The sequence below is a fragment of the Capricornis sumatraensis genome, chromosome 9 (assembly GCF_032405125.1).
Source record: "Capricornis sumatraensis isolate serow.1 chromosome 9, serow.2, whole genome shotgun sequence".
NCBI classification, from domain to species: Eukaryota; Metazoa; Chordata; class Mammalia; order Artiodactyla; family Bovidae; genus Capricornis; species Capricornis sumatraensis.
Window position 1 is genome coordinate 7,568,612 of NC_091077.1, and position 13,248 is coordinate 7,581,859.

Consider the following 13,248-nt stretch of genomic DNA (forward strand, 5'->3'; position numbering starts at 1 on the left):
AACAAGGAAACTGAAACCGAAACCGAACCCGAAAGCCTGGGCTTCCCCTGGCTGCACAGGCTCCCATCCAGAGTCTCCAAGGCACTCCAGGCCTCCTGGAGCTTCTCATTGGTCGCCACCGCTATTATGCTAATCAGGGGGCAGTCCTAGCCCATACAGGTTCCAGCAGTTGAATTTGGCGCTACTTCTATTCACTGCAGACCAGTGCCCATGGACACCGAGATGGACATGAGTGAGTTCCTGATGCCCATAGACGAAGAAGAGGACTCGAGGGAGTCAGCGCTGTGTGGGTGCAAGCTGCCGCTGTGGCTGGGGCTCCTGCTGCTCCTGGCGGTGGTGGGGCTGCTTGTGCCCCTCATCTACTTCGCTGTCAGGGCAAACAGCAAGGCCTGCGTGGACGGCCTCCAAGCACAGAAGGAGTGTCAGGAGCTCAACCAACACCTGCAGCGCCAACTAAACCAGCCCCAGGAAGTCTTACATGAGAAGGAAGCCGAAGCTGCCACGTGCAAACAAACTGTGGTAAGCCATTGCAGCCCCTCGAGAGAGCCCCAGACTTGGAGGTCTCTCCCAGGGTCTTGTGGAGATCAAGATAGACCTGGAAACTGTGTCCTTTTTATCACCACCAAGGTTTGGGAACCTCCAAAGTCTCTCCGGGGTGCTGATGTATGTTGGGGGGGGGATCCTTATAACTCCAATTCTGTGCGTCAGTATCCCTTTAGGGTATGAAGGATCTCTAAACTCTGGCGCTTGAATGGGGGGACCTAGAAATGCCCCTTGGGCCAATCTTGGGGAGCAGAAATCCCCTCTAGGGGCTGGGAACAGGACCTCCTCAGCTCTTTCCACTGCATCCTGAGAACCTTTGAAATTTTCACTTATGTTCTAAAATGGAAGACCTTGAAACTCTAATGGACATCTAACTTAGGCTTTGAAATCATCACTCTCACTTCCCACGCCCAGCCTCTTGTTTCTGGTTATAGAAGGAACTCTTAACCTTATTGGGCTATAGCCCAGGGCATCTAGAAACTTCTCCTAGAGTCTGGGCATGGGGAACCTCCACATTTTCTTCTGGGGGGCCTTCAAAACTCCCATTTAGAGGATCACACTCTTACGGGGGTCCCAGGGAAGGTGGGAGGTTGTGCACAGTCTTCAAGGTAGAAGACTGAGGGGCAGGAGGAGGGTTGGCTGGGAAAAGAAGGATGTGTGCATCTGAGCGCCTCTGACCCCAGGGCTCAGGGAGGGGTCCAGCACCCAGTGACAGGAGTCCAGGTTCTGACCCTCCCCTCTGACCCAGGTGACCCTGAAGGACGCTCTGAAGAAGGAGCAGGCACGAGTGGAGGAGCTTCAGGGTGAGAAAAGCAGATGACCAGGGTTCCGCCGAGTGGGCTGGGGGGGTAGCGACAGGTCAGGTGTTGAGAGCCTGGAGGGAGGGTCCCTGGGTTGTGATCAGCCGAGACGAAGGGACGCCAGATTCCATTTGGGGTTGGGGAGCCGGGAGCCGGGTTTCCCAGCTGGGGATGAATGAACACCGCGCTAAGTCACGTGATGTCCCAGCTGGGTGTCAGGTGCTTAAGCGAGATCACTGTGTGGATGAGGCCCCTGTATCTGTACCCCATCCCTCAAACAGGAGAGTTGGCGAACTTGAACCAACAACTGGATGACCTTTCCGAGAAATTAAGGTGCGAGACCACGCCCCGGGACGCCCCTTTCACTCCACCCCTCGACCCCCGAGTCCAGTCGGCTCAGAAAAACCCCGATGCTCAGGGGACTAAGTTTAAGCCCCAGCCTCGTCCCATCTGTCACACAACCCTGGGGTGGCCGCTGCTCACTCTCCTGCCCAGCGACTTGGGGGAGGAGTGGAGATTCTTAACGGCACAGTGCAGACCTCCTGGAGCCCAGGAAGCCGCAGCCTGAGTTCCCCGATTTCTATTCTAGAAGAAAGAGTGAAGACTCAGCGAAGGATTACGCCTCTAGCTTCTTCGACCTGTTCTCCTTTTTCGGGGGTGTGGTGACGACCAGGATTGTGTTAATCATCCGCAAGTGTCTGAAGAAATGAGGTCCCAGAAGGCCGGCCGGTACGAAGGGGGCGTCTGGAGGGAGAAGAAAGCTCGGAGGGGCCGGCAGCTGGGGCTGGATCCGGGTCTGGGGAGGTGGCCTGCCTGCGAAGGTCTGGGCACCGGGGAGTGGAATCTGGAGGCGGAGGGAGGCTTGAGTGAGTTGGGAGGGGCCCTAGAGTCTGGTGCGGCTGGGGCGGAGCCAGGATCCCCTGCCTCTGACTCCCTCTTGTGATGTCTTTTAGGCCACAACCGGGACTGGGCCGCCCCAGCTCCGATTCCCGGTTTGAGGCTTCCAGTACTGGCCAGTCCGGAAACGACCACGTGGCAACACCGTCGGAGGGAGGATGGGGTAGCCTAAGGGGCCCAAGACAGGGCAGTGCTGAAAGAGTGGGCAGTAGCAGCGCTGGCCCAAGGCCGCCTAGAGCCAGGGATGGCACGCGAGTCGGGTTGCGGCACCTCCATCTTGCTGACACTGCTCTGAGAAAGTCACTTTCCTCTTGGGTCTTTGGACTCGAAATGGAAGCATGCCGTTTGGGGGGAAAACTGGACTCTCGAGTGTTTGGGACGTTCCTGGGGCACCTCCCATAGCATCTGAGGCCTGCCCCGCAGACAAAGATGGACATTCACTGACGTCCACAGCCAGCCTTCCGTGCTCTAGAATGTTCCTCAATACCGCTGGGGCTCCAGCAGGCACCGACCCCCTGCATCCCCAGCCGTCTTCTCTGCTGGCAGCATCGAAGGACCCTCGTCCGGGCTCCCTGCCTGCAGTTTCCTTCTCTCATCTCCTGGCTTCTCTCATCTCATTACCGCTTCATCTTCGGATGACACTGGTTCCAGGAGGAAACCGAGGCTGAGACGAGGGACACTCTGTCCTGGCTCCCAGTCCCTTCCGGCAGAAAGTGCAGGGCTGGACTCACACTTGGATGAGCAGACTCGGGGCAGATCTGTGTCACCTGGCCCTGCCACCTCCATCCCCCAAGCTCCTATTCATCCTACAGTACCCAGCCCTGGCAGCCCCTCCCCAGAGATTCCTCTGCTTCTCAAAATGAAGTGCTCGAAGAGTTCTCTGATGACTTAGTGGTTAGGATTCCAGGCTCCCAAGGCCTGGGTTCAGTCCTGGTCTAGAAATTAATATCCCATAGCTTGGAAAGATGACCAATAAAAAGGAAAGAAAGCTCTCCCTGTGTGTACTCCCTGCTCCTAAAATGGAGTTTGACGGTGGCTTTTGTTAACAGAGCCCCTTATAAGCATATGGTCTCTACGTGACTACAAAGAATGTTCCCAAATGCTTTAGTGGAAGGAAGCTTGTGGAAAATAAGAAAGAGCCAAAGTGGGAACTGTTTGAGTGACAAAATAACTATCATCAGGTGTGAAATAACTGTCCATGAGTTCACAGGAATATGAGCACATGACTGACTAAACCAAGAAATGAAAGAGAGGAGAAAAATCTCCCATGCGGAGGAATATCAAATAACATACACAGATATCTGGCCCTCAAGAGGATGGTGTGCAGGTCCCATGGCTTTGGTGTGGGCTGTAAATCGTCACCTCTTTCCAGAAGGCACAGGTGGAAGAGAGGAAGGAGGCGGCTTTATGGTAGAGACACCTGATGGACACCACCTCAGCCAGGGCAGCATGATCCAGATCACAGGGTAAGTCAGGCCGATGGCCCGTGTCCTGGACACACGTGTGTCATGAGAAAGGCACTTGCCCTCTCCCGTCCTTCTCGCCAAAGCCCAGTCCAGCCACGAGAACAACACCAGGCCAATCCCGCCCGAGGACCACCCTGCAGATCACCTGACTCTCAGCTCCCAAGGTCATCACCACCAGGAAAGCCTGAGAAGCTGCCTGACCCAGGGGAGCCTACAGAGGCATCAGGACTCAGGGTCCTGTGAGGATCCGGGGGCAGGAAACGGGCAGTGGGGGAAACTGAGGAGATGGGTAATGCATGGGCTTCAGTTAACCCTGTTATCAGTCAGCACTGGTTCATACATTCCAACACAAGCACCTTAAGATGAAAGATGACCACAGTGGGGGAAATGGAAAATGCGTCTATGCAATGTTTCTGGACTATCTTTGCTGGGTTTGTGCAAACCAAAATAAAGGGAGTCTTTAAAAAATAACAAAGGTTGGGACTTCCCTGCTGGTCTGGTGGTTAAGGCACCTCACTTAAACTGCAAAGGGACATGGGTTAGATCTGGTGTCATGGAACTAACATCCCACATTCTGCAAGGCACAGCCAAAAAACACAAGGAAAAAAAGATAGATTGGGACTTTCCTAGGGATTCAGTGGGTAAGACTGCACTCTCCCAATGCAGGGGGGCCTGATTTGGCCCTGATCAGGAAACTAGATCCCACAGGCAACAAATAAGGTTCCATATGTCACAACAAAGATTGAGCCTGCCACGATAAGACCTGGCACAGACAATTATATATATACACATATTTTTTAAAGCATAAATTTGGAAGAATATGCATTATTTTTTCCAACTGAAATCTTAGAGGGAACACTCACAAACTTCCTGTTTGCAGGGCTGAGACTAGAACGAGGTGACTACAGCACTAGCTTTGGTTGCAGAATGTGGGGAGGCACCAAGGTTCTATTATGTTCATGCCCATTCTACAGGGATGGAAACTAAGGCTAGGCTGAAATCACTTGCCCAGGTCTGGCAGGGAGGCAGGGCTGAGCACATGCAATCTTGACCCCTACCTGAAATCATGGTCCTGAGCTGACCCTAAAGTTCGCAAGTCAGCCCAGTGGAGCTCCGATATGGGTTTTCCACGGGCCCTGTGTTTGCAGCTGGAGTCCAGCCTGGGAGGGAGGCCCTTGTCAGGGGACACACAGGCTCCAAGTCAGTCTCCCCAGCAAGGCCATCCCCGATTCCTGGGTCATTTGGCTGCTGAGTGGCTTTAATGGATTCTGGGGGATGGGGTGGGGAAATTGTCCTTGTGCAGCCACTCGGTGGTGACCCTTGCTTTACAACCCCATTGAATGCAGCTTGCCAGGCTCCTCTGTCTTCCACTATCTCCCAGAGTTTGCTCAAATTCATGTCCACTGAGTCAGTAACGCTATCAAACCAACTCATCCTCTGCTGCCGCCTTCTCTTGCCTTCAGTCTTTCTCAGCATCAGGGTCTTTTCCAGTGAGTTGGCTCTTCCCATCAGGTGGCCAAAGTATTGGAGCTTCAGCATCAGTCCTCCCAATGAATACTCAGGGTTGGTTTCCTCTAGGATTGACTGGTTTGATCTCCTTGCTGTCCAAGTTTCTCTCAAGAGTCTTCTCTGGCACCTCAGTAGGAGAGCATCGATTCTGCAGTGCTCAACCTTCTTTATGGCCCAACTCTCCCATCCACACATGACTACTGAAAGACCATAGCGGTAAATACATGGAACTCTGTTGGAAACGTGATATGTCTGCTTTTTAATATCCTGCCTAGGTTTGTCAGAGCTTTTCTTCCAAGGAGCACGTGCCTTTTAATTTCATGGCTGTAGTACCCATCCCCAGTGACTTTGGAAACCAAGAAAATAAAATCTGTCACAGTTTCTGCTTTTTCTGATTTTATTTTCCATGAAGTGACGGGACCAGATGCCTTGATTGTAGTTTGTTGCTTGCTGTATTTCAAGCCAGGTGTTTCATTCTCCTCTTTCACTTCATCAAGAGGCTCTTTAGTTCATCTCCCCTTTCTGCATTAGAGTGGTGTCCTCTGCATATCTGAAGCTGTTGATATCTCTCTTGACAGTCTTGATTCCATCTTGCCATTCATCCAGGCCAGCATTTCACATGTTGTACTCTGCAAAAAGTTAAATACGCAGCGTGACAATCTAAAGCCATGTCTCACTCCTTTCTCAATTTGGAGCCAGTCAGTTGTTCCAGGCCCAATTCTTAGTTTGCTCTGTGACCCATATATGGGTTTCTCAGGAGACAGAAAATGTGGTCAGGCACTCTCATCTCTTTCAGAATGTTCCACAGTTTTCTGTGATCCACACAGTCAAAGCCTTTAGCAGAGTCAATGAAGCAAAATTAGATTTTTTTCTGGAACTTCTTTCCTTTCTTCAAAATCCAAAAATGTTGGTAATTTGACCTCAGGTTCCTCTGCCTTTTTGAAACCCACCTCAGACAATGGATGTTCTTGGTTCATGTACTGCTAAAGCCTAGCCTGAAGGATTTTGAGCAAACCTTGCTAGCGTGTGAAATGAACACAATTATATGGTAGTTTGAACATTCCTTGGCAATGCCTTTCTTGAGATTGGAGTGAAAACTGACCTCTTCTGGATCTGACTTTTCCAAATCTGCTGACATCTTGAGAGCAGCACTTTCACAGCATCATCTTTTAGGATTTGAAATAGCTCAGCTGGAACTCCATCACCTCCACTAGCTTTGTTTATAGCAGTGCTTCCTAAGGCCCACTTAACTTCACACTCCAGGATGTTTGGCTCTAGGGGAGTGACCGCAGCATTATGGCTATCTAGGTCACAAAGACCTTTCTTATATAGTGTTTCTGTGTATTCTTGCCACCTTTTCTTAATCATTTCTGTTTCTCTTAGCTCCTTACTGCATCTGTCCTTTATTGTGCTCGTGTTCTCATGAAATGTTCCCATGATAGCTCCAATTTTTTGGAAGAACTCTCTAGTCTTTCCATTCTACTGTTTTTCTCTATTTCTTTGCATTGTTCCTTGAAAAGGCCTTCTTATGTCTCCTTGCTGTTCTCTGAAACTCTGCCTTCCGTTGGGTTTATCTTTCCCTTCTCCCTTGCCTTTCACTTTTCTTCTTTCCTCAACTATTTGTGAGGCCTCATCAGACAACCCTGGTGGCTCAGACAGTACAATCTGCCTGGAATCCAGGGGACCTGGGTTCTATCCCTGGGTTGTAAAGATCCCCTGTAGGAGGGCATGGCAACCCACTCCAGTATTCTTGCCTGGAGAATCCCCATGGACAGAGCAGCCTGGTGGGCTAGAGTCCATGGGGTGGTAAAGAGTCGGACACGACTTAGTCACTAAGCACAGACAGCCACTTTGCCTTCAGGTATTTTTTTGGCTTTGGGACGGTTTTGGTCACTGATCCCTGTGCGGTGTTATAAACCTCCCTCCATAGTTCTTCAGGCGCTCTGTCTACCAAATCCAATTCTTTGACTGTATGAGTCACCTATACTGTAAGGGATTGGATTTAGGTCATACCCTAATGGCCTAGTGGTTTCCCACTACTTCCTTTACCTTAAGCCTGAATTTGGCCAGAAGGAGTCATGATCTGAGCCACAGTCAGCTCCAGGTCTTATTTTTGCTCACTGTATAGAGCTTTCCATGTTTAGGGGCAAAGAACATAATATGATTTCAGATAGACTATCTGGTGACGTTCACGTGTAGAGTCATCTCTTGAGTTGTTGGAAGCAGGTCTTTGATGTGAGCAGCGTAACCAGGCAGAGGGGTGTCATCCTGAACACCAGGATCCCTGGCTTTGGCCCCACGTAGCCTCTGCTCCAGCTGACCGCAAACCCTGCAAATGGCTGAGCCAACAGAATCTGGGTAGTGGTCGGGCTGTGCTGAAAGAAGCCACTGGACAAGTGCACAGCTGCCTTCTAGAAGTCACTTCCTGCAACAGGAAGTGTGTAATCAGGCCAGTCTCCAGCAGGAAGATCTGGTTCCCTTGATCCTTTGGAAGGGAGATCAGTGCGGCCTGAGTTCCCTGGAATGTCAGTCCAGGGTCCCAGCCCCTTTGGACGTCTCTCCCTAGACACCCTCCACCCAGGTCCTTTGGGTTCTGAGTGTCCCAAATGGACCTGATCTTCTTTCCTCAAAATGTACTCCTCACTCCTGGGTCTGATTTCCATGTTCCCCCCAGTCCTTCTGCCCTGAGTCACACGCCCAGCCACCCGGGCACTGAGTGCCTCCTGGATGCAAAGCGCTTTACTCAGAACTCCTCATTGCCCCTCCTGACGAGGCCGCTCCTGTGATGGCCCCACGTTACAGACGAGGAAACCCAGCTTCCGTTAACTGAGGTCCATGTCCCTGACACACAGTGAAGACAGATACACACAAATTGTGGAGTTTGTAGCAGAGAAATGTTCATTGCAGGGCCCTGCAAGGAGGCAAGTCGCTTATGCCCCCAGAGAATCCTGACCCCTCCAGAGGTTTCTGAAAAGCATTCTCAAGGCCCAGGGGAGGGGCGAGTGGACCCAGGGGAGGGCACGATTCTCTGAGTGACTGATGGTGAGGTCACAGGGGTTAACACTATCAATCCTTTTCCACCAGTAGGTCTGCGGGCTACATGTCATGATCCTCATGTGGTTAACATCTTCCATCTGGTGTGAGTGGCTTGGGTAGCAGGAAAGGGGGTGGCATTTTCACACCTGTGAAAACACCTCAGGAACGGGTATTAGCTACTACTATCTCCATACTTCATAAAGGAGCTAAAACAGAAGATATGGGGGAGGGGTCTGCCCTGGAGGCCGCTTAGGGTCATGTTCAGTTACAGTTCAGAGGGTTTATGTGGAGTCCCGGGGGTGGTAGAGGCAGATGCTGGCAGAAAGGGCCAGTTCCTGCCTGGAGCCAGGACAGGGGCCTGGGTGGCTGTCTGTTGTCTGGGGCGTCCCCTGGTGGCCATGTAGGACCACTGCAGTCTGAGTAGTGTTGGGAGGTCCAGCGCTTCTCTCCCTTCCCTGCAGGCTCTGGTCCGTCCTCTGACACCCTCCATGCCTTCTAGTCCGCTCGGCAGGGGACAGAGACGCTAAGTGAACCCACCAGGAGATCCCTGAATTTTACACCCGGTCTCCTCAGTCAGACACAATCATGCCTCCAGTCACCACTCACGTCTCAGGTTTCATTTCTCCCAGCTGGGGATTGCAACCCAAAAAATGCCCTCTGCCTCTTCCGTTTGTGGTAGAGACGAACACAGCTGGCGTGCACCGGCTGCTCAGTAACTGCGATGGTCACGCTCCGAAACATGTAGAAGAAGGGCAAGGACTTGACATGGGGTGTCCCAGGAACCCCACTCCCCTCTCATAGGAACTCATTGGCCAGCATCCAACCCAGAAAGCCCCAAGGCCAGAATTTGGCAAAAGCAACTCATCTTTTTTTCCTGGGAAAAGGAAAAAGGAAACTGAAACCTAGAAACCTAAACCGAAAGCCTAGCTGCCCTCTGCGTGCACAGGCTCCATTCGAGTATCTCCAAGTCAGAGGATCCTCCTGGAGCTTCTCATTCGTCAGCACCGCTATTATGCTAATCAGGGGGCAGTCCTAGCCCATAGTGGTGCCAGGGACCTCCAACTCGTGTTGGAACTTCCCTAAGGGCAGTTCCCTTATGGTACCCACTTTTTAGTCACTGCAGCCCAGTACCCATGATGGACAAATTGGAAGGATCTATGCTCACTCGCTGCAAGCTACCCCTGTGGCTGGGGCTCCTGCTGGTCCTGGCGGTGGTGGGGCTGCTTGTGCCCCTCATCTACTTCGCTGTCAGGGCCAACAGCAAGGCCTGCGTGGACAGCCTCCAAGCACAGAAGGAGTGTCAGGAGCACAACCGACACCTGCAGCGCCAGCTAGACCAGGCCTCACGTGAGAAGGAAGCCGAAGCTGCCACCTCCAACCGTACTGTGGTAAGCCACTGCACCCCCTAGACAGGCCGAGTACTTGAGAGGCTCTCCCAGGGTCTTTGTGGAGATCCAGAGGGACCTTGAGACAGCCCCCTGGATGTCTCCACTAGGCTTTGGGGACCTCTCACTCTCCCTGAGGTGCTGCTCTGGGGAGCCTTAAAACTCCCATTATGGGTGCCAGTATCCCGGTAGGGTATGAAGGCTCTCTAAACTCTGGCGCTTGAATGGGGGGACATAGAAACTCCCCTTGGGCCAATCTTGGGGAGCAGAAATCCTCTCTAGGGACTGGGAAGAGGACCTCCCCAGCTCCTTCCACTGCATCCTGAGAGCATTTGAAAGTTTCACTTCTGTTCTAACATGGAGGACCTTGAAACTCTCAGGGACATCTAAGTTGGGCTCTGAAATCTTCCCCTACCCGCACTCTGCCCTATTTTCTGGTTTTAGGAGGACCTCTTAATGTTCTTTAGCGACTTCCTTGGTGATCCAGTGACTAAGACTTGGTGCCCCCAATGCAGGGGACATGGGTTTGATCCCTGGTCATGGACGTACATCCCTTGCAGCAATTAAAGATCTAGAATGTTGCAACTAATACTCAGCCCAACCAAATAAAACATTTTTTTCAAATAAATATTAAAAAAAATTTTTTTGTGCAATACCCCCAGTGGATCTGGAAACTTCTTCTAGGGCATAGGAAACCTCCAAATTCTCTTGCGGGGTGGAGGGCCTCAAAACTCCCACTTTGAGGATCACACTGTTATGGGTGGCCAGGGGAGGGTGGGAGGTTGTGCCCTTTCTTCACTGTGGGAGGCTGAGTTGCAGGGAGAGGGTTGGCAGGGAAATGAATGGGGTGTGGATTTGAGCTCCTCTGATTCCAGGGCCTAGGGTGGCGTCCAGCGCCCAGGGACAGGAAGTCCATGTTCTGACCCTCCTCTCTGACCCAGGTGACCCTGAGGGAGTCTCGAAGAAGGAGCAGGCCCAGGTGGCAAAGTTTCAGGGTGAGAAAAACACAGCCAGGGTTCCGCGGTGGGGGGCGGTGGGGGTCAGGTGTTGAAAAGAAGTAAGGAGGGAGCGTCCCAGGGCTGGGGTCCGGAGACAGGGAGGGGTGGAGCTGGGGAGAAGGGGGGGGGGGTTCTCCAGGTTTCTCAGCAGGGGCTCGATGAGGACCTGAAGAGTCATGTCCTGGGTGGGAGTCCGGCGAGTGGGTGAGGTCACCGAGCCGACCTGCCCCTGATTCTGTACCCCACTCCTCAACCAGGAGAGTTGAAGATTTTGAACCAAACTCTGAAGGACGCGTTGGCCGATGTGGAGCGACTAAGGTCTGAGAGGACCCCCCGGGGCACGCCCCTTTCACCCAACTCCCGACCCCCTGGGCTCGGGGGAAAAAAAACCTCGATGCTCAGGCGACCAAGTTTAAGTCCCAGCCTCGTCCCATCTGTCACACAGCCACTGGGGGCGGGAGGCGCTGCTCACTCTCCTCCCCAGCGATTTGTCGGGAAGGAGTGCAGATTCTTAGCGGAGAAGCCTAGAGCGGCCCGAGCGCCCGGCAGCTGCCTGAGTGCCCTGATCTCTACTCCAGAAGACAGAATGAGAACTCCTCCAAAAACAACGCGTCCAGCTGCTCGAGCTCCCTATTCGTTGTGATCGCGGTTTTGGTCCTCAACGCTCCGCTGACATGAGATCCCAGAAAGCCGGCCGGTAAGGATTGGGCAGCTCCTGGGAGAAGAAAGCTCGGAGGGGCCGGGAGCTGGGCTGGGTCAGAGTCTGGGGAGGTGGCCTGTCTGTGGGGCCGAGGGCTGGACGCGGAGAAGGATCTTGGAAAGGGAGGGAGCGCTCAGTGAGGAGGGAGGCCCGGGGGGCGGGGCTTGGGGCGGGGCTTGGGGCGGGGGCTGTGTTCTGTCCGCCTCTGTTTTTTGTTTCTTTTTTTAATTTTTTTTATTTATTTTAATTTTTGGTTTTTGGTCGCTCTGCATGACGTGCGGAATCTTAATTCCCAGACCAGGGATCCCTGCACTGGAAGTGCAAAGGCTTTACCAGCTAGGGAAGTACCTGAGTCCCTATTTTGATGTGTTTTAGGCCGCAACCTGGACTGGTCTGGCTCCCTCTCTGCTTCCCTGTGTGAGGCTCCTGACTCGGCCAGTTCTGAGGGGACCACATGGCAACGCGGTTGTGCGGGGTGGGGGGATGGGGTAACCTAGGGGGTCCAAGATGGGCCAGCTTTGGAGGGATGTCTTGCGTGAAGTAGGGGAGTTGGCCCAAGTCTGCCCTAGAGTTGGGGAAGGCTCAGGGGTGAGGCTTGGGGCACCTGCTTCTTGCTGACATGCTTTCTAGGAACTCACTTTCTTCTGGTGTCATTTGGCTCCAAAAAGTAAACACCAGTTTGCTGGGAAAAATTGTACTCTCAAGTTTTTGGAGTGTTATCATGTCACCCCCAAGCAATTGGGACCTGCCATGTGGGCAAGGGTGGACACCCATGGACATCCAAACTCAGCCTCGGTGCTCCAGAATGTTCCCTGGGATTTCTGGGGTGCTGGCAGGCATCACCCCACTGCCCCTCCCCCAGCCCTCTTCTCCTCTGAAAGTGAGAGAGAAAGTCGCTCAGTCATGTCCGGCTCTTTGTGACTCCTATAGTCCCTGGAATTCTCCAGGCCAGAATACTGGAGTGGGTAGTGTTTCCCTTCTCCAGAAGATCTTCCAAACCCAAGGTTCCAAACCAGGTCTCCGGCATTGCAGGCAGATTCTTTACCACCTGAGCTACAAGGGAAGCCCAAGAATACTGGAGTGGGTAGCCTGCCTCTTCTCCAGGGGATCTTCCCGACCCAGGAATTGAACCAGGGTCTCCTGCATTACAGGTGGATTCTTTACCAGCTGAGCCATCAGGGACCTACATCCTCATCAGTGCTCCCTGCCTGCAGTTTTCTGCTCTTATCTCCTGGCTGGATCTTCTGATCCAGTGGTTCCGTGAGGAAACTGTGGCTGTGATGAGGAACACTTTGTCCTGATTCCCAGTCCCTTCCAGCAGAATGTGCAGGGCTGGGACTTAAACCTAGATGTGCAGACACGGGACAGACGTGTGTCACATTGCCCCCGCCACCTCCGTCCCCAAACTCTTATTCACCCTGCCGTACCCAGCTCTCCCAGAGAGCCCCTCCCCGAGAGCCCCTCCCCGAGAGCCCCTCCCCGAGAGCCCCTCCCCCAGAGAGCCTCTCTGCTTCTCAAACTTGAAGGTTAGGTATGGGGAGTTCCCTGGTAGCTTAGCAGTTAGGATTCCAGGATTTCCCTGCCGTGGCCCAGATTCAGTCCCTGATTGGAGAACTGAGATCCTGCAAGCCACATGGCACTACCAAAAGAGAAAGAAAGAAAAAAAAACGTGGGAGGGGCTCAAAGTTGAAGGCCTCTGTCTGATAAACCATTTAACCCACTTCCTTGACCCTCCCATGGCCCCTATTTCCTTCCCCCCCTGTTATCTTCCTTCCTCCAAGTTTTCCTGGAATGCCAACTATTGTCCAGGCAACTTTTTGTGCGTAGCACTAGGGGCAGGCCCCTTGTGTTTGCCCAGGACTCTGCACTGCCCTCTGGAACCATGGGCCCCAACCCAGATGATCTTAGACTCCC

The 13,248-nt window shown here is 52.9% G+C and overlaps 2 protein-coding genes across 2 annotated transcripts; both read left to right on the forward strand.

The window, feature by feature from the left end:
- The first annotated feature begins 209 nt into the window (after positions 1–209).
- LOC138085741 (bone marrow stromal antigen 2-like) lies at positions 210–4,147 on the forward strand. The gene is made up of 5 exons (XM_068980267.1): positions 210–519; positions 1,292–1,346; positions 1,625–1,676; positions 1,933–2,072; positions 2,297–4,147. The coding sequence occupies exons 1-4, from the start codon at positions 211–213 to the stop codon at positions 2,051–2,053; spliced, it is 537 nt and encodes a 178-aa protein (XP_068836368.1). The 5' UTR covers position 210; the 3' UTR covers positions 2,054–2,072; positions 2,297–4,147.
- Positions 4,148–9,281: 5,134 nt separating this feature from the next.
- On the forward strand, positions 9,282–11,797 carry LOC138086409 (bone marrow stromal antigen 2-like). Its single transcript, XM_068981196.1, is given in 6 exon segments — positions 9,282–9,639; positions 10,578–10,593; positions 10,596–10,631; positions 10,892–10,952; positions 11,213–11,331; positions 11,710–11,797. Coding segments are annotated over 5 exon segments (468 nt in total). The 5' UTR covers positions 9,282–9,384; the 3' UTR covers positions 11,313–11,331; positions 11,710–11,797.
- Positions 11,798–13,248: the final 1,451 nt, after the last annotated feature.

Coding starts and splice junctions, on each gene's coding strand:
- LOC138085741 (XM_068980267.1), top strand. CDS start 211: ATGGACACCGAGATGGACATGAGTGAGTTCCTGATGCCCATAGACGAA. Junction 1,347..1,624: donor ACGAGTGGAGGAGCTTCAGG/GTGAGAAAAGCA, acceptor TCCCTCAAACAG/GAGAGTTGGCGAACTTGAAC. Junction 1,677..1,932: donor GACCTTTCCGAGAAATTAAG/GTGCGAGACCAC, acceptor TTTCTATTCTAG/AAGAAAGAGTGAAGACTCAG.